The sequence below is a fragment of the Python bivittatus genome, unplaced genomic scaffold (genome assembly GCF_059951505.1).
Source record: "Python bivittatus isolate LINGU-HERP-01145 unplaced genomic scaffold, Pbiv_v1 ctg000980_np1212, whole genome shotgun sequence".
Taxonomy (NCBI): domain Eukaryota; kingdom Metazoa; phylum Chordata; class Lepidosauria; order Squamata; family Pythonidae; genus Python; species Python bivittatus.
The window spans coordinates 5,127,702-5,155,128 of record NW_028277125.1 but is presented as its reverse complement, the minus strand read 5'-3'; the positions used below and the strand labels follow the sequence as shown (position 1 = coordinate 5,155,128).

The window sequence follows — 27,427 nt, the reverse complement described above, 5'->3', positions numbered from 1 at the left end:
ACTAATGACTTGTGGGAGGGAATGTTTTTTCACTTTGGATCTTCTCCAGAACCTGAACCATGGACAAACTAGAGGAGAATGACCCTGAATCTTTCAGGTGTAACCAATGAAGAAGTGACTGATATTAGTCCTCCAAAACCGTGTAGCTATTGACTATCTATTATTAAGAGCAGGACAAGGCTGCAAATCCTTTCAATGTTTTTGTTGTTTTAACCTTGTAGGGCATTATTTTGATACACAATTTTATACTCTATATATACACAAATTTATATATTTTATATATGCTTCACATAATGTATAACCATACCTGTAACAGTGCACTCTATTTTATTTCTAAAGGGTTAACTTGCTTTTGCTTTGTAAAGAGCACTGGTTTCTTCCTCCCCCTTATCTCTTTGCTGAATGCCTGATTGTCTTCGAATAAGCAATTAGCCGAGTACAAGCTCAATGTTGTATCAAGCTTTTCGCAACAGTTGTGAGGCCCTGCATTCCAGAGAGAGATAAGAAAAATCTTGTATGCCATTCCCTTGGTAACCAGAAGAAAAAGTTACATTTAAGTTCACCTTCCTAAGAACCACCTTTCACTTGTTCAGACCGTCCCAAAAATCCCTTGTATGAGGGGATGTATTATCTGATTATAGATTTAAATGTCTATAAAGCCTCTGATGTTTGTGTTGTGAGGTGTGATTCCATCAACATTTTTTGTTAATGTGTTGATTGGGGTCACCCAGCTGTGTCTTGATCAAACTACATTTGCTATTCATCAGAAGTCTTACATTGAGACAAAACTAGCCAAGCTTAAAAATTCTAGCCTCTCACATTTCCCAAGATCCAGAGGGATGGAGCTGGTCATGGCTCACATCTTGGTTACCAGACTTTGGATCTTGGGGAAGGAAAATTGCTCAGACCTTGTTGTTTGTATTATTTGTTTTTATATTAATTTCTTCAATCTTTTAATGTGTTAAAATTGTTTTCTGGAAATATTGTATTTCCATGTCAACTGGACAGCAAACCTATTGGCAAGAATACCTAAAAAAACCTGTAATGCTCTGAGTGGGTGATGAGTGAACCCCATTTTGTGGCATCTCCTGTTTAACTCGATGCCAAGGGGAGGAATAGGTCAGACTTGGTGGCTTCCGTCCCTCTAGCTAGTGCCTGGCAGCCTGGTTGGGAAGGATGTGGGTAAGTGTGTGTGTGTGGCCTTGAAGGAAGAGTGCTGCTTCTATGCTGACCATTCTGGAATTGTTCAAGAATCCATGACCAAACTGAGAGAGGGCCTGAATGCCCGCAGGCGAGAGCGTGAAGACCGACAAGGATGGTTTGAGGGATGGTTTAATCTCTCCCCGTGGCTCACAACCTTGGTTAGCACTCTCACTGGACTATAGCGAGTACAGTTATAGCATGTACAGTTGGTCCTTGTGTCCTTAATAGGCTTATAAGGTTTTTTCAGGATAGACTGGGTACCATAGAAGCACAGGTCAACATGGTCTGCACTCATAAATACCTGCCTCTCCCAACCACGGAACCAGTGGCACCTGAACAGCTTTTTTGCAAACCTCAGCTCACCTTTATCAGTGATGAGGAGGAAGCTGCTCTTTAAAATAATAAAAACAGAGGAGATGTTGCATTATAACACCCCATCACATGCTAGGCATTTCTGTTAGTGCAGACTAGTAAAATCAGTTGTACGCTAACAAGGAAACTAGCATGGAAAAGTACCAGCAACAACATGGGGTAAAGCCTCAAATTTCAGGAGGCAAGCCCCCGCAGCTTGTCACGTGCTCAATCAAAGCACATGATCCCTTGCGCTTCATGTATTACCATATATAGTCATGGGCTTGTATTAGGTAGTGTGACGTATATATGCTTAACCCAGCCCTCTGATGTATTAACCCAGCCCTCTGATGTACTCAATAAAAGAGGTTTCCAGACTCCGGTCTGGGCGCTCTCACCCCCCTCGAAGGAGAATCAGTTTGGTGTCTTCTTTCCCCTCACTCGTGGGAGGCCCGCAGTAACTGCGTGAATGTTACAATTACTTGTGTTTTTTCACTCATTACTTGTATTCACACACATACACACACATATATAAACAATTTCAGCAAGTAAACCTCGACTACTTATACCATAAATGTTTGCCCAAGTCTGCAGCAGAAAATAATTAAGCTCTAGGCCCTTGAAAATCCTTTCATAACTTTCTCATCAAAATAATCTAACCATCTCTAGTCCTAGTTTCCTTATCTGTTCCTTTATCAGTGACGCTTTAATTTGGATCTCTGCTTTCCCTCCTATTTAGGATTCTATAGCCAATCATCTAAGGATATTTTGGCTGAGTTCACATAGCACACTTAATCTGGTTATTGAATTAAACCATCTTTCTGGGTCTGAACAATACACAAAATCATACATTAACCAGAGAAGGTGGATTTCAATACACACTACAATACACTGTCACAAAAACCAAACCAAGATTAAAACCAAAGAGGGATGTACCACCACCATCCCAGCTCCACCACAGATCATCTGTAAGTGCAACCAAGACCATTTCCATACTAAATGAGGCCTGAAACCCAACTGAAATGGGTCTGGATAATCAGCTTCCTCCAGGGTTCTCTGCAGCTGCAGACCGACCACTTTTTCAACAGTCTTTCCCAAAATGGGAAGGTTGGAAACAGGACAGTGATTATCCAAAACGGTTGGGTCCAGGGACAGTCTCCTGAATGGGGGTGTATCACTCCTCTTTCCAGACTGGAGGCACACCTGCTCCCTCGAACAGGCAGACACCACAGTGTTGCCTGAAATTTTAGGCTTCATCATTAGTTTTTTAATGAAGGTGATATTAGCATTAAAAAAAAAACCAATTTGGGGGCTCGTCCTGGGATAGTAGCAGGGCATCCCTTAGGGCTCAGATCGGCCCACCTCAGTCACAGAACATGCGATAGCCAGCACAGGTTGAATTCACCTTGTGTCTTCAGAGGAGGCGGACAACCAAGGAGCCAGGAGGGGGTAAGCACTAGCTGGTAGTCCCTTGGGAGAGAACACAAGGTAAGAAAATGGGAGAGGGGAGGAGCACACCCCTGGAGACCCTATTGGGGCTCATGATCCAGTTGTGGGACCAGGTAAACCTGTGCGTCCAGCAGGGAGTGGTCAAAGGAGAGTGCTCATTCTGTGCATGTGGAAGTGGACAAGGTACACTGGACTCCTTTCACGGGAGGAGAGGTGGCCAAAGTGGGGGTCCTTTTGACTTGTGACTGCCAGGGACAGATCAAGTGCAAATTGAGCAGAACCATCCCTCCCAGATGCACTTTTGGGTCCTGTGGGCTGATGTGGCTGAGCAACAAGGCGCCCAGAAGATGTTTCAAAAGACTATTGCCCTCCATCCCTTCCCTTGATCTGCCATTCCCATCCTACTTCTGAAGGGATGAGGATGACCTCATTCCAATCTCGTGTCCTCCACAGAGGAGCTGTGGGAGAGCAGAGTGAGATTGCAGGACCTGCAACCGTGCAGGCGCTTTCACCTGTGAAACCATCACCTGTTGGAGAAAGGGTGTAACCAGTTCTGATGGAGTAGATCAGGTATTTGAGAGGGAGCATACGGGCATGGGGGGAAGCCTCAGGGACTCCCTGCTTTGTGAGAAAATCAGCTAGACTGCAAACAATGGAATCACAAAAACAACATGGAAAGCTAGCACAACTGAAAGCGGCCGACACCACCACAGGAGCAGCTGGGCTGTTCCCTCTTAGAAACATACAACAAGCTTACTTAGAAGAATTCCTGCAGGCTTGGGGTGCCAGAAAGCTCCCGGTTCAACTTGGAATTGGTAAGAGGCAAGCTATTTTTTTTTTCTAAACAGAAACTGGCAGAGATTTTTGGATAATTAGGGTAAACAAAATTGGCCAGAATGGTGAGCTTTTAATAGTTGTTAACTGAAACTTTTGAAACTTTTTTTTGAGAGAAGAAGAAAATATAATAAAAATGGGCTATTGGTATTTTAGGGCACAACGTTTGGATGAAATTTGTCCCTGCAATCCAGTAGTCAATTGCAAACACTGTCTCGAGATCTTCTCCTTGTAATTCAGCCAAAAAGCAAAATTAATCCCATTAAGAGTACTCGATGAAATACCAAAGTTCAAAGCTCTGATGAAACTCATGATGCATTTTACACCAAACACTGAAAGAGCTTTTAAGCATGTGCAGCTTAGTGCTAAAAATAAAATGTTAAAAAATCTTAAAGCTATAGCAGTTGTCTTTTTCTGAATTAATTTGCCACTGACATTTGGATTTTTTCTTTTTTATAAATATTGCTCAGGATCAAGCAGTGAGCCAATTGGAAATATTAGGGTAACTATTGCAAGACTGTAATTTAAAACCATCGAAGCTAATAGAAGATTTGGTACCTAAATAAATACTACTACCCTGCCATTACAGTCAAATTAATCAGCCTTTCTTTTATTCAAGAATATGTAAGTAATAGAACAATATATTTGTTTCTGTTTGTCTGTCTCCCTGTTGAATGGCTTGATTGAGTTCCACATGAACCTTCCTGCCTGTACATCAGGACTAGACTTCTCTTTCTCCCCGCTGAGAAGCAGGGAGGATGAATTCCTGTGTCCCTACAAGGCTGTGACAGATTGCATGCAAGAACAAGCAGGGAGGTGCTCTCTCCCTTCCTTCCTTCCTTCCTTCCTTCCTTCCTTCCTTCCTTCCTTCCTTCCTTCCTTCCTTCCTTCCTTCCTTCCTTCCTTCCTTCCTTTTTGGGAGAAAGAGATAGCACCAGTATTTTCTGTTTGTAGGCATTTATCTGTGTTGATTTGTATGTGCAGGTGTATAAAAAAAGTCAGGTTGAGAAAATGTATTGAGTTGCAGAAAGAAAGTTTAAAAATTATGTGATTCTGTCCCTTTAAAAGCTGAGTCTCTCTGGTGTGATAAAGGAATGTTTGGGGGGGGGGGGCGTAAATGCAGGCTCTGACCACACCCGCATCCACCATTCATTCCGGTCTGTATAAATCTTGTGTATAACTTGAGCATTGTGATTTGTGTAAGTTGCATGCACATTAGAAGAAAATTAAGAGGTTTCTATGTATTGTCGAAGGCTTTCACAGCTGGAATACGATGGCTGAGGTGAGTCTTCCGGGCTGCGTGGCCGTGTTCTGGAAGTTTTGGTTCCTAACGTTTCGCCAGCATCTGTGACCGGCTGTGATGGAATGGAATTATGAAGGCCACATTCAGGGAGGCAAGCATCCTCTTTCGTCTCCTGAGGGGCGAGGAAGAGATAAGAGGATGAGGCTGGCACCTCCCTGAGGAATTCATTCTGTTTTCATAGCTACTGTGGGAACGGAGTTTTCAGTCTGGGAAGATTCTTGCTAGAGGTTGTAGCTAATAAACATTGCTGAACTGAATCTGCATGGTCTCCTGGAGTTCCTCGGGCGAGGCCTGACACCGGCATCTTCAGAGGAGGTTGCTGTTGTTTATTATCTGCCGTTTATTCAGAGATATGAAGCAGTGCAGGATATTCAAGATACCTGGAGGATTCCAGATGGGAGGGGATGCCTATCTAGAGCTATTTATCCCATAGCAACTGAACAGTACCATCGACATTCAAGGCAAAATGGGGGAGAAGCACTGAAAGACTTCATTACAAGAACCTGGTTTGCCCCCAGGATTGGAGACAATTGCCACAGGGGGGCCACAGGCTTGTGATATTTCCCAGCAAAACTTTCCCTCTCCCAGAAAGCCCCAGCTGCCACTAGGGGGGCCGCCAGTGCCCACAGCCCCCACACAGCATTTGCAGCTGGACTTTGCTGGACTCTTGGAACTTGCCTGATGAACTCTTTGGTGAACTTTTGTGGACTTCTTACTTTTAAGCAACCATGGCTTCTGTTGGACTTTTGCTTCTTTTGCCATCCTTTTATGCGGCTAATGGGGCTGGGAGAGCAATAAGTTCCATGCAATCGAAGATGCTGATCTGCAAAATAAACTTGTTGGATTTTCTCCCTGCAGACATCATGGAGGTAAGGGATATCGTAAGTACTGAACTGGTGGGTAAGTCTCATTATTGCATTTGACAAGTCCCCTTTATTTGGTAGACAGGACTTCACGATTAGGCAAGAACACTCCAATGTCCCAATCTGTTTTCAAAGGTTTCTCCCATACTTGTATTGATCCAGCTGATAGTGAAGCAACTTGGGGTGTTAGAATACAAACCAGCACAAGGGAAATAGAAAACTTTACCGACTCCTGTTATTTCTAAGCACTTGATAATCCAGGCATGTGGCAGGGAGTCAAATGCCTCCTTGTAATCAATCCAAGCTACATTCAAGTTGCTCTTCCTTCTCTTAGAGTTTTCCAAAATCATCTTGTCAATCAGGAGCTGATCTTTTATTCCTCTGCTGTTTGGGGAGGTTTCCTTTCTCCTCAGATGGAAAGAGCTCGTTTTCAGCTAGATGCTGTTGGACTGTATCAGCTATCACACCAGTTAGCAATTTGAAAGTTGTTGGCAAGCAGGCAATTGGCCTGTAGTTGCCTGGTGCTGCCCCTTTTGTTGGATCTTTCATTATCAGGTAGGTTTTGCCAAATGCTAACCAATCTTCAGTTTCACCTCCTGGCAGCATGTTGTTAAACTGCTTGGCAATGACTGGGTGCAGAGCAGTCAGATGTTTCAACCAAAAACCATGCAGTTCATCTTCACCTGGTGCTGACCAATTCTTGATCTTCCTTGCCCTTTTCTCCACCAGTTCAGCCTCTTATCTCCCTCCTTTATCCAAGCTGCATTCTTGTTGTATTTCTTTGGCTGCTGCTGTTGTTATGATAATGATTATTGCCTTGGTACTCCTTGCTGTACTTGGATGGTGTCTACTGCAATGCATTCCTTCTTTATCTTTGCCTGCCGCCCAATGCTGCCACTACCGTTTTAAATCTGCTCCAGAACACACTGCAACCCTGGACCTGTGCAGTTTCAGATATTGACTACTTGCTTGCTGAGTAAATACAAAAGTGGTTCAGCAAACTTTTAATCATTTGAGAACCAAACGGGGGAATTGTTATCTGGAATTTTAGGTTTCATTATTAGCTTTTTAATAAAGGTGATATTAGCATTTTAGCATGTTAGGATTTTCTCATGGGAAGGATCCATCTCGTTATCTGCAAAACAGTTTTGTTATGGCTAAGTAAACCGTGTGACTTAGTTTAGTTTTTTAGTTTGCACATATACTGCTATTTACCGTATTTTTCCGACTATAAGACGATACTTTTTTCTAAAATCCTTACCCTAAAAATTGAAGGGCGTCTTATTCAAGGAAGTCAGCCGAGAATCGCGCGTTTGCAAAACTGCCCATACTTTGTCTCTGCAAACAGGCTTCCTCCTATTGCTAGTCTCCAATCACGAGTGAAATAGCTTGTCTCCCAAACAGACTTCCTCCAATCACGAGCCTTATGTAACTGACGTCAGCTGATGCTGAACAAACCAATTGGAGGAAGGCTGTTTGCAGAGACAAGCTATCGGCAGTTTCACTCATGATTGAATGTAATCAGTTATGCAAAAGAGCCTGGAAATAGAGCTGCAGAGAGACGGTTTGGACCTCCTCCCACCGAGTGTATCAGGTCAATGTTAACTAATTACTAAATAAAAATGTGTTCTGCACTATCTTTAAAATATTGATTTCTTAATTTTGGGTTGGAAAAGTGGGGGTTGTCTTGTACATGGGGGCGTCTTATTGTCGGAAAAATACGGTACTGCCACCTATTGGCGTGTGTATGCTAGTTACCCAGTGGGGGGGGTACATATTGGCAATATAATGGGAGGATTATATGCCCAGCCTCTCAGTAGAATTTTAGCCACCATGTAGTCAAGGCCTCTTTTTCTAATTTTAGGAAACCAGTTTTTCAGCCAAGGCCTTTTCCTTTGATGCGTGAAAGCTAGCCTTTTCAGAAACTGAATAGGGAGCATATTCTGAAGTCCCTGAATATACTTGCAAGTGTTAAGAGAGAAAGAAACTTGACTGGGGGGGGGGGAATTGCCGCTTGTGGAACGTTATCTAGGATCAATGTTTTCTATTGCTTAATTCTTATTTATTTATTTATTTATTTATTTATTTATTTATATTTCGAATTTAGACACCGCCCATCTCACGAGGAAGTAAGACATGTCTAATCAATGTCTCTTATTGGTTGATTTGTTGCTTCCTGATGCATCACATATGCTGAATGTATGTATCATTTGTTTCTGTACCGTATATAAAGACTTGGCTCCCCCCCCCCCTTAATAAACACTTTTCACTTTGCCTGAAGAACTTGTGGTGCATACTGTCAGGGGGACGAAAAAAAACATTTTGCAAGGGTATTGAGTGTCTCTTTCTCAAATTCAGGGTTCTTTCCAGCTCCATGCCACTTGGGTACCTGAGTTTCAAGGCAACAACATCATGGACCCAACTACAGGTTACCTCCCTGGCCACTTTCACGATCCAGGAGGGACCTGGATCCAGCAGACAGGTGGCCAAGCTAACAGCACAGAGAACCCTGCCCACTTCCTCAGGAGTCACTGGTTCAAACTCATCCCAGGCACTTCAACTGGACCTGTCCAGTCAGAGTCCAAGTTGGAGTGGATCTGAGCAACCCTATCTACCAGATAGCCAGAATATTCCTCACAGTAGCCCTGCTATGGCCCGTCCCTACCCAATAGGGACTGGTCATCCTGAACAGAGTCTCTGGACAGCTATTGACTTTTCACCACCATTATTGCCTCAAGGTAATCCCTAAAATGGGCTCTTATCCATGTTCAGTCATACTCCCTCTGAGTCTTCCTCCAATGGTGCTCCAGGCATTTCTCCTGGCACTTCATCTCCCAGAGCTCTCCAATAAATCAAGATGAGCCCAGGATTGGCGCACAAGGAGAGCCCACATAAGGGTGATACACTCCGTTTCCATCACTTGCCCATCCCAAGGCCTCACCCAAATCTTCAGGGAAAACCCAACCTCCCGCTGGAACCCCATCAGTCACCCAAATGTAACATGCAACCCCCAGTATGCATTGGGCCATTGATAACTTGGGACAGGTCCATGGTTGCCATGGAGGCCATGGAGGCCATGAACTCCTGTGCCACTCCAGACTCTATGCCACTGGGTGGCAGCCTGAAACACCTGAGCACCAACAGCCTCAGGGACTCTATTCCCAGCTCAGCCACAGAATCCAGCAGGGGATGATGCTGGCAGCAGGGAAGGCAGCACACCAGCAATTACCCCAAGTCTTCCCTAATAAACTGTGTGTTTTTTGCTGTTCTTGTTATTTTTCTAGCCTACTCTTCCTATTTGGAGGAATCATCTTCAATCTGAGTCCTTCATCTTGGATAAATATGGCAATGTGTGTATGAAGACTTCATAAATATATATCATGGAGCAAAACTATGAAATGGAGACATCAGCAGTAACTGATAAAATTAAGCCACAGGAGAATCAAAACCCATTGCAACAAATCCACCACTGATGGTGCTGCAGGCTAATGAGAAATTGCACAGATTTTCAGTGGGTGAAGTTGCATCCCGCCCCCTATTACAGACTCCATGTTAACTTCCTTCATTCCTTCTGGCTGCTGAAAGGTGAATGTTTTCATAAGGTTGGTAAAGAAAATGAAGAGCTCCATCTGGGCCAAAGGCTTCCCCAAACAGTCACGGCACCCTACAAACAAACAAACAAACAAATAAATGGAAGATCAGGAGGTTCAGATTTGAACCGCTATCAGGATAACTATTTCACACATGATTTAAGAACCAACCTGGGTGCAACACTTGATGTGTCTATTTGTTTAGGTAATGCAGTCATGGGGTGGGGGAAATGTAATGGTATGTGGAAAAGACCTTGGCAGACTGGGCAAAGAGACTCTGCCAAGGGAATAGTCAGATAGGAGACAGCATAGCCTGCAGCTGGATAGTGGACAGGGCAAGAGGCTCAGAAGAGACCCTCCCTAGTTTCTCGGGCTGTAAAGAAAACCAGGAAAGGATTGTACTTTCTGTAATGGAATGTGAGAATGACCTTGGAAAACAGGGGGAAGAGATGCTGCATAGGGAACGGTCAGATAAAAGGGTGAGGAGCCCACAACTGAGTAACAGGCAGAGAAAGTAACTTAGAAAGGATCCACCCTAACAAATCAGGTGGCAAAAAGGGACAGTGGGAGATTTGTACTTTCAGACTTGCAAGCTTCTGTTAACATAGCCTAACAATAATGTTGAACTAGGTCATCTGGGTGTGCTTCCTGTCTGTTTACCTGAGAGGGCTGACATCAATCTTCCAAGTTTGAAAGACAATGCAGGAAATCAAATGTGTTCAGAACGGGGGACATGGCTGCCTTTGAAATTTAAGATTTAGATTAGAAAACTCAGTGCCAATGTACTACTGAGATTGCTGGATTGAATTGCCTGATGGAATTTGCTCAGAAAAGACAAGTATTTGCCATCAGTTGGACAAGGTACTCCACAGGCAATGAGAGTCCATACACCATTTTCTCCAGGAAACATAATTTTGTGGCAGCAGTCTCCTATTTTAGAAAGAATCCTATGACAGGATTAATTAAATCTTCCAAACTATTGTGTGCACCCACAATCCAGTTTGGGCAGATATAACAAAATTAATGGAAGCTTTACTTACTACTGATGAAAGAGCAGCCATTTTAGAATCAGCTGTTAAAGTAGAACAAGAAGCTGGAAGTAATGCTTCCCCATGACCACAGGCCAAACCCAATTGGGATTATAACCTAGATGCAGATCGGTAAGCATTTTTAAAAGCTAGGGAAACTTTGTTCTCAGCCATGGAATGAGCAGGTTAAAAAGAAAAATTAATTAGGAAAAGTTCAATGCAATAATACTACTGGCCATTCACTCCCTGATGACGGCTTCTTTACAGACTTTATAGATTTCTGCAGTTGCCAATTTTGGCTGTGTTCTTTTTTTTTCAAATAGTTTTATTAAGAATTACAAGTAGAAAGAATAAGAATTAATACAAACTACAAAAAATGTAGGAATACAAAAAGAAAGCGGAAAAAAAGTGTGAAAAAAAAAAGGAAAGAAGTAACTTCCCCCTTCATCCCAGCAAGTAAAAACAATGTTAGTAGTTTATCACCATCTCTTAATACAACATATATTCTCTTCACCCCATAACTCATCTCTTGACTAAAGACAGAATCCAAAAGCCTTGTCATTTGTTCCTTATCAACAAAATTCCAGTAAGGGATACCAGACATAATTATCTATTTTAACCTTGATCAAATAAGCCAACCCTGTATTCCTCCCCTGTACTTTTAACAATCTTATTTTTAACCCCTGCAAATATAATCCCAGAGCTTGATTTCTGTTCATCTTTTTTCCCCCCAAGAATCTTTCAAAACTTGAACAGACTTTTTTGTTCATCCAATAAGAGAAAGTTATCCAAATCAGTTTTCTGGTTTAATAATTGTACATCTCCTTTAACCTTTAGGTCCTTTTTATCACAGCCAGTTGCCAACCACAAACCATTAGAGGATCATTATTTTACTAGATTTATTCAATTTTCTGCTGAGTATGCTAACATTTCTAATTGTTGGCTGCCCAAGGGGCACCTGTGCTTACATTAACCCTACTGAGTGCTGCTGTTATATAGATAATTATAAGATTAATAGTAGTTAGCCAAGCTTACAACCATATTGAAGGATGTATCTTGGTGGGAATCTTTGTGGACTTCACTACCTGACTTTGGTTGGTTATGACAATTAGCAGTTATAGCCATTAGTATTACTGTAATACTAGTATTGCTTTGCTGTTCCATACAATGTATCAGTATTATGATTTCTATGCTCATAGGTTGCTTTCAGAAAATGATTCCAGTATCTAAACAGTTTACTGTGATGACACAAAGGGAAATTGAAGAATGTAGGGGAAAATTAGATGAAAAATATTGAAAATGGTGATTCATTTGTGTACCATTATTAGAATCAAGTGGAGTATTGAAAGAAAAAAAATAGGTTTTAGTGCTTCTTCCCTTCTAACAAGGGCATTTTGATTTTGAAAGCATGCTTGTGCAGAAGCTGATATTAGTCAAAGCAAGAAAGGTACATAAGCAATAAGACTTAAAAAGAGAAAATATCCATATAAAACTGATAAGAATAATTCCATTTTAATACACATGTGTAGCAGAAAGCTGACTGCTCATTGGAAGGATTGATAATGAAGCTCAAGCTCAGATACTTTGGCCACCTAATGCAAAGAGAGGACTCTTTGGAAAAGACCCTGATGCTGGGAAAGATGGAAGGCAAAAGGAGAAGAAGACGGCAGAGCATGAAATTGAGCAAACTCCGGGAGGCAGTGAAAGACAGGAAGGCCTGGCGCAATATGGTTCATGGAGTCACAAAGAGTCAGACACAACTTAACGACTGAACAACAACAACAAAAAGCAGAAAGCAGAAATGTTGTAATGGTATGTGGGAATGACCTTGGGAGATAGGAAAAGCTGCAGACTAGAGAACGGTCAGATAAGAGGCAGCTGAGCCCACAAAAGGAATGGGGGCCTGGCAAACATCTCAGAAGAGACCCTCCCTAGTTTCTCGGACTGTAAAGGTGACAGGGGAGAGATGCACTTTCAGACTTGCATGATTCTGTTAATGTAATCCTACAATAAAGATAGAGCTAGTACTTCTGGGTGTGCTTCTTATCTGGACTACCTCGCAAGGCTGACAAATGTACAAAAAGTTTCTAAACTCTTTGTTCAGGCATGCACTCTGCCAGGAGAGTGATGCCTGTCCAGCTGGCCATGAATAAAACCTCTTGCTGAGAAATCAATCCTGTTTGGAGTCTTTCCTTGGGGAGACCCCTGACCTGCGAACATTTTACCTAACAAGATAACAAAGTATGTTGTGTGAAGACAACCCCTAAAATGAAATGAAACTGAATGATGGTGAACTTAATACATCAGAAGAGTGACAGAATGGTTTCATTTATGGCACGATTGCAAGGCACAGTGTTGTCCACACAACAAAGAAGGAGTTGGAGAGGCTCGGCGAACAAATACAAAACTCTTAGCTTCAGAAACCTGTTGCAGAACCTTTGCAAAGCTTAAGCGTCATTCCTTTTTCAAAAGCAGCCAAAACCATGGTTCAAAGCTACTGTTAACGTTTGGCCATAAGTCAATAAAATTGTCAGTGCATTTACCTGCCCCAAAGGCAAAGAATTCTTCTCTGGGTGCAAATTTTCCATCTTCATCCAAAAAGTGGTTAGGGTTGAACTGTCGCGGTGTCTCCCATTGTTTGGGATCAAGCAGAACAGAGCACAGATTGGGGATTACCAGGCTACCCTGCAAAAGGAGGAGAACTCAAAACTATTTCTTAACTGCTATATTCACAAAGCATGCTTAGCTTGATGATGGACTTAATTCATTTTCTGAGGCTCTGTGTGTGTGTGTGCATGCGCACATGCGCGCATGTCTTCCAGTTAGTGTTAACTCCTGGTGACTGCCTGGACAAGCCTGCAGGTTTTTGGGCAACATTTTTGTCAAAAGTGGTTTGCCATTGCCTCCTTCCTAGGGCTGAGAGAAAATGACTGGCCCAAGAACACCCAGCAGCTTCATGCCCAAGGTGGGGCCAGAACTCACAATCTCCTGGTTTCAACTGGCTATCTTTCTGAGTATTCATGAACTATATACTACCCCATGGGTAGGGCTTGCACAGCACACTAAGCCACAAATAAACATAGCCAAGATTAAACTACCTGCATCGGCATGTCCTCATGATGCCTACAGCTGAAGCACTTAAAGCTGTCCTCAGCTGTTTGAGTTTCGAAGAAGTGTTTTTTGTCCTTTGGCAACAGGATTTTTGCCACGGGCATGATCTGGCAGGCTTCACTGGCCCCTTCGTTACTGACACAGTCAAAGCTTACATCTGCTCCTATTAGCCACCTCAGGCTCCTGCAGTCGTGCCTATCCCCTTCATTTTGGGGCATCTGCCTGACCCATGTTTTCCATAGAATTTATCAGGTCTTACCTGGGCCCATTATGACATGGAACTGAAACACCACGGGCTTAGTGCTCTCTTGAAAGAACGCTAGTCCTGTGCTGCACAGAAGGCGAATTGCACGGGGGGAAGTTGTACGTTGCTAATTCTGTCTTCTGGTAATTCTAAATACATCCCATAATTAAATAATTAAATAGAAGTTGTAATTCTAGATACATCCCAGGTTTTCTATTGCTTTGGCTGACGCAGTTTTTTGCACAGCTGCACTGTTATTCTGTACCTTTGGAATGTAAAAATCAAATATGTTCAAATCTGTTGTGCACAACGTAGACAGGGTGTAAAATAGGATACTGGTGAGGCGCTGGATTTCATGAATTACGGCCTGGGAATAAGGCAATTTCTTCCGATCTTCATAGCAGATTGTTTTGGAGGCATCCAGTGCATTTTCTATCTCCTTCCGTACTTTCTCTAAAAATAAAACAAATGTATTCTGATTGACAAGCAAGAGAATAACCTCTTCAGGGGACCCTCAAGAAACTAAATTTCTACTGAGTTAAAGCTCAGGTCAAATTTCAGTTTACCAGCTAATCTTGTAAAAGCTGTAACTAAAGGGAATATTAATGCTATTATGCATACTTGGATAAATGAAATGATAAATGAATACAGGTAGCCCTTGCTTAACAACCATTCGTTCAGCGACCATTCAAAGTTACAATGGCGCTGAACAAATGGTACTTATGCCCGGTCCTCGAAGTTACAGCTGTTGCAGTGCCCCTGCAATCGTGTGATCAAAATTTGGACACTTGGCAGCCTGCCCACATTTACAACCACACCGTGAGCTTCAACTCCTCCCATCTGCATATCTCCCCCTCTTCTCTGCCCTTTTGGCTGCCCTGCACCCCCACCACCCTGCCCTCCACTGACCCTGCCACCCTGTTGTCTTGCCACCCTGATGCCCCACACTCCACCACCTCTGCCACCCTACACTGTGCCACCCTTGCCACTACCGCTGCCATCATGCTGCACTCCACCCTGCACCCCCACTGCCCTGTACTCCACCATCCCTGTCGCCCTGCACCCCTGCCACCCTGCACTCTGCCCCCCGTTGTCCCCAGATGGCCTTCACTGTCTTCTTCCTCCCACTGTTGACGAGGTGCACTCGGCCTGGCCCTTCTCAAGGCAGCTGACAGCAAGGGTCAGTTGGGGGATCCAGGGCAGCGGAGTGCAGGGCAGTGGGGATTCAGGGTGGAGAGTTGGGTGGCAGGATGGCAAGGGTGGTAGAGCATAGGGCAGCCAAAAGGGAGATCGGCAGGTGGGGAGAGTTGAAGCAGAGGCGAGTGTGCCAGGGCAGGAGAAGCACGAGGTCCTCGCCTAACGATGGATAGTCCTAGCCTAACAACTGCAACTGGACTACCAAAACTGCCTTTGTTAAGTGGTGCAGTCACATGATGTTTCCCCAGCAGCCGTATCGCTTAGCGATGGAAATTCTGGTCCCAGTTAGCATCGTTAAGCAAGGACCACCTTGGGGATTTATTTTCCCACACACACAGCACCTTCATATCTTGGAGCTACTGCTTTTAAGCGTTTCCAGATATGCAAATCATATAGCTGCATTTCTGGAGCAGAACAAATTCTGGCTCCAAATCTGGCAACTATCCAACATCTTCAGGGGAGGCTAAAAAAGGAAAAAGGGAAATAAATATGACTCCAGATAAGGAACCTGTTGCAGTACAAATGTTCCTGCTCTGGATTCCAGCCAATTAATTATGCCTTGGTTTGCTTTAACTTTTCCCCCAAGGGTCACTCAACGTCAACTTGCTACTTAACTCAGTTGTTCATCATCATCATCTCCTTGGAGCACCACAGCCACTCAAGGTAGTGCCTCACTGGGGGATATGCTACCTGACTCTCGGTGATTCTGGGCGGTTTACAAAATGTTAAAAACATTTAAAAACAAGAAACAATATAAAAAGGCAAAACCAACCCAAAGCAAAAGAGCAGAAATTGCAGAGGAAACTAACCCAGATGGGAACAAGGAAAAAGAAGAAAGGGCAGCCATCATCCTCGCCTAAGGCCTGGCAAAGAATCAGGGCTTCAAGGCCCTTCAGAAAACCAGCAGGGTGGGGGGACCTTGTCCCGGAGCGCAGGCACTGCTACAAAGAACACACACTTCCGGGGTCCCAATAGGTAGCACTGTTTAATCAACGGAACCCGGAGTACCCCAACCCTGCCAGATCAAACTGGCTGAGCAGATATTCTGGGAGGCAGGCAGTCCCTCAAGTAACCAGGCCCATTGCCATGTAGTGATTCATAGGTAGTGACCACCACGTTGAATTGCACCTGGAAGCAAACCGGCAACCAGGGCAGCTCACAAAGCAGAAGTGTTACATGGGCATACTGAGGCATGCCCATCACTGCCCATGCCATCGCATTCAGGACCAGCTGAAGCTTCTGGGTCATCTTCAAGGGCAGCCCCATGTAGTGTGCATTGCAGTAGCCAAGCCATGAGTGATCAGGGCAGAAGTGACTGTCTGAAGGGATCCCTGATCTACAAAAGGGTGCAAATGGCACACCAGATGAAGCTGGGCAAGGACCTTCTTCCTGGCCACAGCTGCTACCTGCTCATCAAGCAGGAGCTGTGAGTCCAGGAAGACCCCCAAATTGTGGACCACCCTTGAATGAGGAACTGCAACCCCATCCAAGGTCAAAGTTGGAATATCCCCAGATCTGGACAGTCCAAACACCCACAGCCACTCAGCCTTGGTAGGACTGAGTCAGAGACAGTCCCTCCCCATCCAAACCCACACAGCCTCCAGGCACTGGGACGGAACCTCAACAGCCTCACTTGGCCAGCCCAGAATTGAAAGATATAATTGTAGATGTTGAAAAGGAGGGAAGAGAGAATAGAACCCTGTGGCACAAAGAAGGGCCTAGGGGATGATCTCTTCTTACCAACCAACACTGATTGGAACTGGCCCTGGAGAAAGGAAGAGAACCACTGTAAAATGGCATCCCCAATCCCCAACCCACAGAGCCAGCTCAGAAGGATACTGTGGTTGATGGTATTGAAAGTCACTGAGAGATCAAGGAGCACAAGGATGGATGCACCACCACCATTCCGGATCCACCACAGGTCATCAACAAGCATGACCAAAGTGGTCTCAGTTCTAAATCCTGACCTGCAATGTGACAAATGGGTCTAGATAATCTGTCTACTCTTATCTACTGCAGACCAACCACTTTCTCAACAACCTTCCCCAGAAAGGGAAGGTTGAAGACTGGTCAATAGTTATTGAACACCTTTGGGTCCAAGGACAGCCTCTTAGGAGGGGTACACCACTGCCTCTTTCAACCTCTGACTTTGGTTGTGGGAAGCTAGCCTTTGGCGTTGCCTCGCCAAAGGACCATGTGATTCAGTTAATGACAGCAACCAGGACTGCATGGATTGCTGTTGCTAAGCGATGCAGTCATGCTTTATGACCATATCACTTAGCAATGGAAATTCCGGTCCCAATTGCCATCATAAGTCGAGGACTACCTGTAATCACTGCCCTGCTCTGAGCTGCAGGAAGGTCTGGAGCCACAAAATTACCCTCACACCACAACATCTTTCCCTTGAAAGATATGCTAGGATGGGCTGAAGCCTGGCTGAACCTCAGAGTTCCTACAAATGGGAAAACCCAATGCTCACAATTTCTACAGGTTACAGTTGCAGCATTTAGAGGGGAAAAATAGATTTAGTGCAGTTTCAAGCACACCCCAGCTGGGTCAGAAATAAATTGGCTCAGAAGCCAGACACAGATAGAGATCACCTAGAAGCTGATTCTGGACTGAGTGCTACGTGGAAATACCCAGGGATGGAATAAGATTTCTATGTACACCCACCACAAAAGCTCTTCTCACCTTGAATATCAGGATGAACCACCATAAAAAGCAGACCCCAAGAAAGGGTGACAGCTATTGTGTCTGTGCCTGCAATGAACAAGTCAACGATAACTTGAACCAAATTGTCTTCATGAAAAGTAGATGTGGAGTCCTTTTTCTCCTATGGATCAGAAGAACAAAATTGAAGTCCAAGATGTTCAGAGTTATGAAGCTTTAATTCCAACTATTGCATTGCATTGTCACTTAGAAGGATGTATTCCTGAATTATAAGCCAAATCTATCCATGAGACAAGGAGTAGGACCTTCTCACAGATCTTAATACATAAGGTAGATAGTACTGGAGAAAAATCTTTTAGGTCCTAAGCCACTTAGGGCTGTGTAGACTAATGTTAATACTTTCAATTGAGCCTGATAGGTGACAGCAGGCATCCAGCCCTTTCAGGACCATTGATACATGGTTCCATTTAGCAACCCCACTTAGGGACTGAGTAGTCCCACACAGAGTTCATTGCAGTTACCAGATCAAGAGGTTTTTAGGGCATGGATCACTGAGGCCAAGCTATTCCAGTATCGTACAGTCATAGCTAGAACACCAGCTGAGACTTGGCAGATGGTCTCCCTTTCCCTAAACCTACTTGTACCTCTATTGTCAGACTGGATTCAAGGAGAGTGTTCAAGTTATGCACCTATTCCTTAGGAAGGAATGCTAGTCCAGAACAGGCCACTTGCCTCACTCCTGTCCTGAGAACTCCTTAGTCACAATACTTCTGTCTTATATGGATGGATCATATGGTCTATATTTCTTGGTGGCTGTTAAGCAGCTGCATGACCTTTCAGGTGGAAAGGAGAAATAGAACCAAATGCCAGTGACACTATATTCCAAATCTCTGGATGGTCACCCTAGAAGCTTCTTGGGTCTGAGCAGAAGTCTCCCGTTGCTACTCTCTGGGTGTTATTTATGCACACAGGAACAGATCCTCCAAAACACTCTTCCGTCCTATTTGCATAACTGTGTCTCCAGTGCCTAGGAAGTATCAAAATAACTGAAGTTCACATGATTTTGAATGTTGCTGTCCATGAAACTCCTCTAGAAGAGGTGGGCGAAGTCTGATTGTTTGGGGGCTACAACTGAGCCTGATGACCTTCCAAACAGCTATAATTACATCCAGTGATCTAATTATCATTAGAAGGGATGGGGGTCAAAAGACTTCAGCCAATTTTTTTCAAGGGCTTATGGATAGGCATGGCCTCTAGAACAACTTTTCCCATCCCAGACTTAGTCCCCCAATTCCTAACCAATGGCACCAAATTACACATTTTGGTGTGTTTTGGGTTGGGTTGGGGGGATTGTTTAAAGCAAGGATGAAAGCAATTTGCTTCCCAGGCACCTCCTCTCATACATTCCCTCTAAAAAAATCAAATAATGAACCATTTTGGAGAATTGGGGGGTTCAGAGTGGAAATGGGATTAAAGTTCCACCCTTATTTGCATCATTATTTTTTATTCCATCTTCCATTTGTTTTTAGCCAAATCCATTCTGCAAGTAACCATATGTTCATACTTTTTCACATTCGCATGACATATGATGACACTCCTCCATCCTTTCTATTCCAAGTATTCTTCCTGAACACATTGCACCCTTCAGAAGCTACATTCCAACTGTGGGAATTACTCTACCGCAGTGTTTCTCAACCTCAGCAATTTTAACAGGTGTGGACTTCAACCCCAAGAATTCCCTAGCCACACTGTGGAATTCTGGGAGTTGGTCCACACATCTTAAAGTTGTTGAGGTTGAGAAATCCTGCCCTACCAAGTCTCACAAACAGCCATTGTGTTGGAATTACCTCCCTGTCCCAGCAATTTGGATGCCTCTGTTCAATTTCCTAGTTTGTGTTTCATATACAGAGATATCAGAAACCTTGTTTATACTGTTCCATGACTCTCCAATGATTTGATTTCACTTGTAGGTGATTTCTGCCCTACAGGGAATTGGATCGTTTTAAATCTCAGTGGAGTCAAATTAAGTCTGAACTGCCATGTCTAACATAGCATGGTCCCAATAGACTTGCCAAATGTTTAGCAAATCTCACCTGCAATTGCAGACAAAACATAAGGGGCAAGCTCACACTTCATATGAAATTTACAGTTCATAAGTGCACAGTTAGATCCCAGTGTTGTATGAGGTCTCCTGCTCAAATCCAGGAATTCTAGTCCCCGAAGTGTTTCCAAAACATTGTTGCTTAACTATAAATGTTAGAGTGAGGACGAAATTATAAAATATATGGGCCATATACATTAACTGCATTGAATTTGATTCAGGTTGGCTTAAATTTAAACTAATTAAGCCAAATTCTGGTTTTGTCCTGGCCCTGCCCTCGCTGCTCCTGCGTTGGAAAGAAGTTTTGTATCCCTGTTCTACTGGGCTAATGTACCTAGCTGTAGATGTTTGGGGCTTGGTGATTCAAAAACTAGACAGGGCTGAGCAGGTGTTGCATATTAAAACACAGAAACTTACTTTGTCCATATGAGCTAAATAGAAGTCAATGTAGCTTTGTGGTTCATGAGATGCCTGAGAATTCTTATAATTTTCTATCTCCTTCTTGATTAAGGAATGTATACATTCACAGGAGGAAAGTGCCTTCTTGTGAGGCCCAGGGATGTATTGCACAAGTGAAGGGTAGATGTTATACATCTGCAGGGAGAGCAATAATCATAATCATAATTGCCAATATTGTTAATAGCTTGGGCATGTAATATCTAAGTGATCATGTGGAGTTCTTGGTACTCTCTGAGCTTGTTTGTTTGCTTGCAGACATTTCATCACCCAACTAGGTAACATCATCATGATTTTCCCTCTGTGTTGTAAGATACATTATCAATGCCTGATATAGATAACATTGGACAAGGTGGATCAATGAAGCATTTCAGGGAATTATAAGGCAGCACATTGTAATGCAGTAGGAGGGGAAAAAACCTCTTAATTACTTACCATCTCTCCAAAAGTGCCTCTGAATTTTGTAATATTAGTAATGTGTTCAATAAGCTTTTGGAAAGCATCATCCTGTGTGAGAACAGGCTGTCCAAAAACTGCTGCATGAATTATCTTGGAGGCTGAATGCATGATGGGCAATGAAGGATCCAAAGGTTGTCCTATACACAGAAGTTAACAATCTGTTACAAACACAACAGAGCAAAATGCCTACCATTGCTAAATAATGAAACAGTAGGCAGGTTAACCAGAGAAAGCCTGCCTCCCTAACCTTTCAACCATTAGCCTGCGTACCCTTTTTGTGGGCAAAGGTCTCCACAAGCTGACAAGCCTCCTCTTCTATGTGATGTTCCAGACCCTTCTTCATTTGTCCCAACTTCTGCAGGATAGCTTTTCCAAACTGTCTCTGCTGCTTCCAGGTTTTTCCATTGGAAAACATGATGCCTACAGCAAACAAGAACCATTAGTATGCTTTATTAGAAATTTATTCTTTTTTATTAGAGGCATATCCCACCTTTCATTCAGGAAATCAAGTCAGTGTACATCAGACCTTCTCTTCCAGTTTTTCCCCATAGCAACAAGCCTGTGAGGTAGGTTGGGCTGAGAATGACTGGCCCAAAATCACCCAGTGAGATTCAGCGGCTGAGGGTAGATGAAAACCTGGATCTCCCAGATCCTATTCAAACACCTTAACCACAACACTACACTGGATCTCAGCAATGGCTGGTCTACAGCAAGATCTGAGATCTGGCTTCCAAAGCTGTTTGACCTACCCATCACCCAAATCCCCATCTCCCCAAACTTTTGTAACCAGCCTGATCTAATCTTTCACCAAATATCATAAATATACATATAAAGTCCCTCTCATTTTATGTTGGTGGCAATAAGAAATAAAGATCGACCCCAATATAAAACAACTGGAAGGCAACAGACATGTATTTTTCTGTCCACTTACCCTTTTCATTTCCCAGAATTTTAAAGAAAGGAAATACTGGTCGCCCAGACATTGCTTCAAGATGGTCAATTAATCCATTTCTCACAGCTTTGAATCCGGTTAGTACAACCACTGGTATGTGTCCTATCCATAAGGTGAAGACGTCTCCATAACTGTTTGCAAGCTGTAAGTGGAGTCAAAACATCTGACAAAGTCAGGGCAGGGAAAGAGTTAAACGTAATGGGAAAAATATTGCTGCATTTCAAATATTTGTGGTTATTAATTTCAAAGCAACTGCAGATATAGTTTTTTCAGCCTGGATCAGAATTATAAGGGATGGTGGTTGGGAGAAAGTTTACTCTCTTTGACCGTGATATGGTTTGGATAGAAGTCAAACATACATGCATCAAAGCTACAGATCTCCATGGGAGGGAAACTGTCCCTTGTGCCAACATTTCAATGATGGTTTGTCTGCAGCAGAAGGTCCTGTGGAATTTGGCAGAGAAGGAAGAACAGAAGGAAAGAAAAGATGCCAGGATTATGTGGTTAGTTATTTAGTTAATTATTTAATTCATTCGTTGGTTGGTTTCATTTCCGTACTGTTGTGGGCTAAATGGTTGCATTCATTCACTGAAAATAATGAGATTTGAGTCTGTTCTTGAGAGAAGTAGTTGTCAGGCTGAAGATCATTTTGTTTAGTCCTACCTTTCACCAGCTTCATTTTTGTGTGTGGCTGAGTTCAGAACCACCTTTCTGAAGAATCTGGGCATTTCCTGGACAACGTTGCTCCACAACAATCTCGGCTGCAGCACTCAGGCCGAGCCCATCCATTTCTAAATCCAAAAGGAAATTTCTCTGTGCTTTGAAATCATCCAAAATCAGACTGATAGCTGCAAATGCAACTGATTATACAGTATTCTTCACAAGGGGGTCCATTACTCACACAAGGCACATTGAGTTAGCAGTGAGCAAACTGAGTACAGGTTTAGGAAGGCAAAATATAATTTCTGAAAGAAACTGAGTCTGTTTCTCAAGGGCTGAAGCTGAAAAACGAAGAGACCAAATGTTATAATCACCACTTACTGTGGCTTTGAAATGCCCTTTTGCATAAATGTAGGTTCTAATTATATTGTATATCATTCTTTTATGTTCTATTACTGTTTGACTCCAAGATTTGCAATTTTCCCTTTCCACCTGTGAATGTAGTCATACCACAAGACATTCCAGAAATTCTGGATTTTACTTGGATTTAAATTCCTTAGACACCTTGTCTCCCACAGCTCTCAGTATTCTCATTACCAGATTGAAGGAAGCAGCTATTGGGCACCCATTCTGGGACCCACCCGTTGTTCCTGCCCTCAGTGGAAGTTTTCCATCTCTGGAGATCAGGCACATACTGTCAACAATACCTGGAAGCAGGAAGAATACTCAGTACCAAAACCATTCTAGTTTGCAGACGAAAGGTTTTTCAGGTTGGTTGTTGGTGTGTATGTGTGTGTGTGGCAAATGAGAAGAAGTAATAATAGCTGGCAATGTTGCAGATGCTGAAACAGTGATGATAGCGAAGGGTAAAACACTCTCATCTATTTGGAATTTTAGCAGGAGTAAGAATTTTCCAGCTTCTGATGAAAACTCCGTTCAGCAAAGCATTCATCACAAAAGTAGTTTATAAAATAATGTAAAGGTGCAGTCTGGAGATCTGCTTAGTAAATATCAGAATTGCAAAAGAGCCTAACCTTGGTTGACAGGTTCCACAGTAGTTGAGGCTTCTACCCCCAGCCCTGCCTCTTGGAATGTCCCATCCACTTGCCCTTGTCCCCATGGAGCAGCCAATTGAAGGGAGGGAAGGGAGTGAAGAAGAAAGTGGTGGAGAAAAGTCTGGAAATTCCCCACAAACCACACACACATGAACACACACAGTCATGCTGATTCTGTGCACAGTCCCTGCCAGAGCAAAGCTGAGGGCAACTGAAGCAGAGACAGAGGTCTGGTTGCAAGCTTTAAATGCACAGAAAGTGTTTAGCCAAGCTAGGTGAAGATGAAGGAGAAATGCATTTGCATAACAGGCTATCTTTAGTTAATTCTCATGGCTTTGAATTTTGTTGGACTGTCCATTTGCTTAGTTTATGCATTGTGGGAACCCACAAATGGGCTAATTCAGTGACAGGTTAAATGTGCTGCCTGAGTGCAACCAATTTTGCAATCATGGAAGATCATTGTGATCCTTCTTCAATTTTCTATAAGAGAAAAAAGGAACAGTGGAGGGATTTCTCCTGCCATCTATGCTATCATTGGTCTCCCACCTCTCAGCCATAAAGTTATTTAAGGAATGATAGGCCATTCAGAATAGTGAAGGAAACACCTTTTTGTTTTGCTCCCTCTAACTTTGCAGTGTGTCTAATATATATCTACTGTTTTGAGTACAAAAAACAACAATTATTGTAGGATCAACAAAGAACAAAATATAACATATAGTTTTGCCCCATTTCTATTCAGCATCTCACACCACATGTCTTTCTCAATGCTGACTTTCCCCACTGTGGATTCCGTATCTGTCAGCCCTTTGAGGTAGCCCATGTCAGGAAACAGACATCCGAAAAATACTAGAACTCAGCTTCATTGCCATAAGCTATAATAACAGAGTCCTGAAAGCTTGACAGTGTTTCTCCTTCTTTCCCTTTGATACCAAAGACAGTCAAGGCGGAGCTATCTTGAGCTTTTCCCTCACCCCACCCTGTTTTTCTGGGCTAGGTTTGTGTTTTCCTAATGGCTGCCAGATGTCTTCTTCAAGGCTGCCTCCATGCTCCTCTACAACAGGATGCAAGTCATTCCAGATTCAGCAGCATAAATAAATAAATAAAGTAATGCCAGGCACCTTCATCTCTCCAAGTAACTATCGAATGTGCAAAGGGTAGTAGTAGGAAGTAAAGGATAAATCTAAAAGAGGAAGGTAATGACAAACAAAGACCATGAAAGATAAGGAGACTGATAAAACAGTAACAAAAGAGTTAAAGGAATGGTGATCCCACCAGCAATGTATGACTGAAAGCCGCCCATTGAGAAAGAAGGAGCGAAAGAAGGTAATTTTGGAGATAGTTACTACTGTGTGCTGCAAGAAGAACCAATCAACTGGTCCTCGATCAAATGAAGTCTGACTACTCCCTTGAGGTAATGATTAGCAAATAGAAGCTTACATCCTAAGTACATGTGGTACAAGCAGATGATGGACTAGACAAAAATATATAATCATGGTTGAGTCCAACTCATCTCATGGAATTTTTGTTCTGGGGAAAATAGGCAGGAGCATTATTACTTATTAGTATTAGTATTCGTTGCACAGCTTAGTTTCACAAATAGCCCTATTTTATACTAAATTGGGTTTTTTAAATTATTTTATTAATTTATGTTTAATGGCACTCCATGATTCTCTTCATCTTCTTCCTTTTTGACTCACTACAGATTTTTGTATCAATGTCTGATAGTCCAGTATTGTGGTCCTTGGGTTAATGAACTACTCCTTGCATGTCCCTTGTGATGATTTGTTTGAGGCCTCTGAGGTAGATGGAGCGATCAGGGATATCACAAGATATTCCTGGAAGACCTGTGGATTGTCACCAGGAACATATGTCTGAGAAAGATCTTAACTTATAGGTTAAGATGGAGAGCATTTGCCCATATGGTCACTAAGAGTTTGCCCAACTTTTTATTCTTGGACATAATGTGGCTTTTGGTTAAGGGAGCCTTCCTTCCTCCACACTCATGGTTCCAGAATCTATCTCTGTAAGTTAAGATCTTTCTGAGGCATGTGTAGCTAGGAAGGAAGATAGCCAGTTAGCTGATGTTGTTGCTAGCTTAACCTGCTCCCTCACTCAGTGTACATTTCTTAGAATCGTGAGCCCTTGCAATATTAAAGACTGGGGAGAGTTATTTTCTTTCCCATAAGAACTTTATTATATTATCTTACCAAGTACAATTAAAATAGAAGACAGAACAGAAAGTACAGCAAAGAAAGAAGATAGAACTAAAAGAAAAAAGATAAAAACTAAAATAGTGAGGATAGATAGAAAATTGAAACAGAAAGTGACTTCTGACTATCTCCAATACAGATAGAGACACAAATTAAAAAAAGTTAATTTCTTACCACGAATTTGTTAGGATTTTCTCATGGGAAGAAATTCATCTCATTATCTTCACATCAATGTTGTGTCTAGAGAAATCGTGTGACTTGTGCATTAGCACGTATACTGCTATTTACTGCCATCTATTGGCGTGTGTATGCTAGTTACCCAGTGGGGGGGGACATACTGGCAATATAATGGGAGGATTATATGCCAAGCCTCTCAGTAGAGTCTCAGTAGAGTTTTAGCCACCACGTAGTCGTTTTTATGGATTATGTAGTTGTAACTAATAACCAAGTAGTGTACCTCTTCTCTGAGAGTTTTTTGGCTAGAGACTTTGTTAAGCTTGTGTTGTTGATAGGTCTTGGATGCTAAAATACATGAGAAGATGTGTTTTTTCCTATATTTTGTATGCAACTTGTATTTGATGAAGTTTTGCATTTTTTATCAATAAACACCAATTAGTATATATTTTCTGGCTGGATTTCTTTGGGGAACAAGATATGGACATTGCATTTTATAAATCTTTCATGCTGATGTGTATTTTTCCTGGGCACACTTTCCTGGAAGTATTGCTGCACTCTGCACAACAGAATTAACCCAAATTCACATTATTTCTATTAACGCAAACCATCTAATCATTAAAGCCCACAATCAAAACCTCATTTTTTTCCCACACAAGCAGATAATCTAAGAAAGGTTGCCATGAGGAGACAAATTTAGAAATAGTATTATCTCTTATTAACGCTGTTAACTTCACCATTTGAGCCAAATCCATTAATTTAGTGATCCATTCTTCCACTGTAGGTATTTGTGGATCCTTCCACATATAGCAGTCTTGCAGCTGTGATCATATATAAAAACAAAGTTCCATGTTGTTTCTCCAATCCTTTCTCCATCAAGCCCAATAAAAACAGTTCTGGTTTTTTGTGAATGCTCACTTTAAGAATCTTTTGAATAGCAATACATATCTGATCCCAAAATTTTTTAGCCTTTTCACAGGTCCACCAAAGATGATAAAAGGATCCTTCACCCTGCAAACATTAACGTTGGGGAGAGTCCTAAGATGACACCCATCCCCTCTCCTGCCATTGTGGGCAATCCACAAATGCCTTTTAAAAAGGACAAGACATCCCTTCAGACAATTCATACCATTAGGAAATCTCTCCTAAACTTTTGCCTGATCTTCTCCACCATTCATACAAAATGAATATATCTAAAAATTCCAGTCATGTTCCCCTGAATCTTCAGAGTCAACATATCCATCTGCTTCCAAGTCTTTTATCATAGACTTGGTTGCAGGACCCTCCTTGTCTTTGTCATGCTCATCTGAACATACCTGCTGCCATATGAGGATTATTTAGAAAAATACCTTTATGAAAGTATCCTGGTGAACCTTCCATCCAATTCTCCAAAGGCTTCCAAAGATAGGGAAAGGAACAGGTCCAGGAGGAAATTTTCGATGTGCCCAAAGCAGCTTTATGAACTGCACCGTCAGAAAGCAGATACCTACAGCAATCAGGAACTGACTCACTTCCAT

At 42.6% G+C, this 27,427-nt stretch overlaps 2 protein-coding genes and 1 long non-coding RNA gene across 6 annotated transcripts in view; 1 reads left to right on the top strand and 2 right to left on the bottom strand.

Moving 5' to 3' along the window:
• LOC103060703 (cytochrome P450 2J5-like) overlaps positions 1-7,368 on the bottom strand; it is a 50,508-nt gene extending 43,140 nt beyond the window's left edge. The window contains exon 1 of the mRNA XM_088132360.1: positions 7,265-7,368. The gene's annotated coding sequence lies outside the window, so the exon portion shown is untranslated. The remainder of the gene's footprint in view (positions 1-7,264) is intronic.
• LOC148213507 (uncharacterized) lies at positions 388-13,047 on the top strand. 4 transcript variants are annotated; one of them, XR_015794468.1, is made up of 4 exons: positions 388-4,461; positions 5,091-8,202; positions 9,288-9,588; positions 12,151-13,031. It is a non-coding gene; the product is annotated as an uncharacterized LOC148213507 (long non-coding RNA). The 4 variants fall into 4 exon arrangements; XR_015794467.1 differs by having other exon boundaries at positions 5,091-9,588; positions 12,154-13,047; XR_015794466.1 differs by having other exon boundaries at positions 5,091-9,605; positions 12,151-13,047.
• LOC103055637 (cytochrome P450 2A3-like) lies at positions 9,489-27,427 on the bottom strand. Its single transcript, XM_007442906.4, has 9 exons — positions 27,260-27,427; positions 21,791-21,953; positions 21,130-21,279; positions 20,836-20,996; positions 20,362-20,538; positions 17,865-18,006; positions 14,242-14,429; positions 13,165-13,306; positions 9,489-9,667 (listed from the first exon to the last, which is right to left on the bottom strand). Exons 1-9 carry the CDS (start codon positions 27,425-27,427, stop codon positions 9,489-9,491), a joined length of 1,470 nt encoding a protein of 489 aa, XP_007442968.1.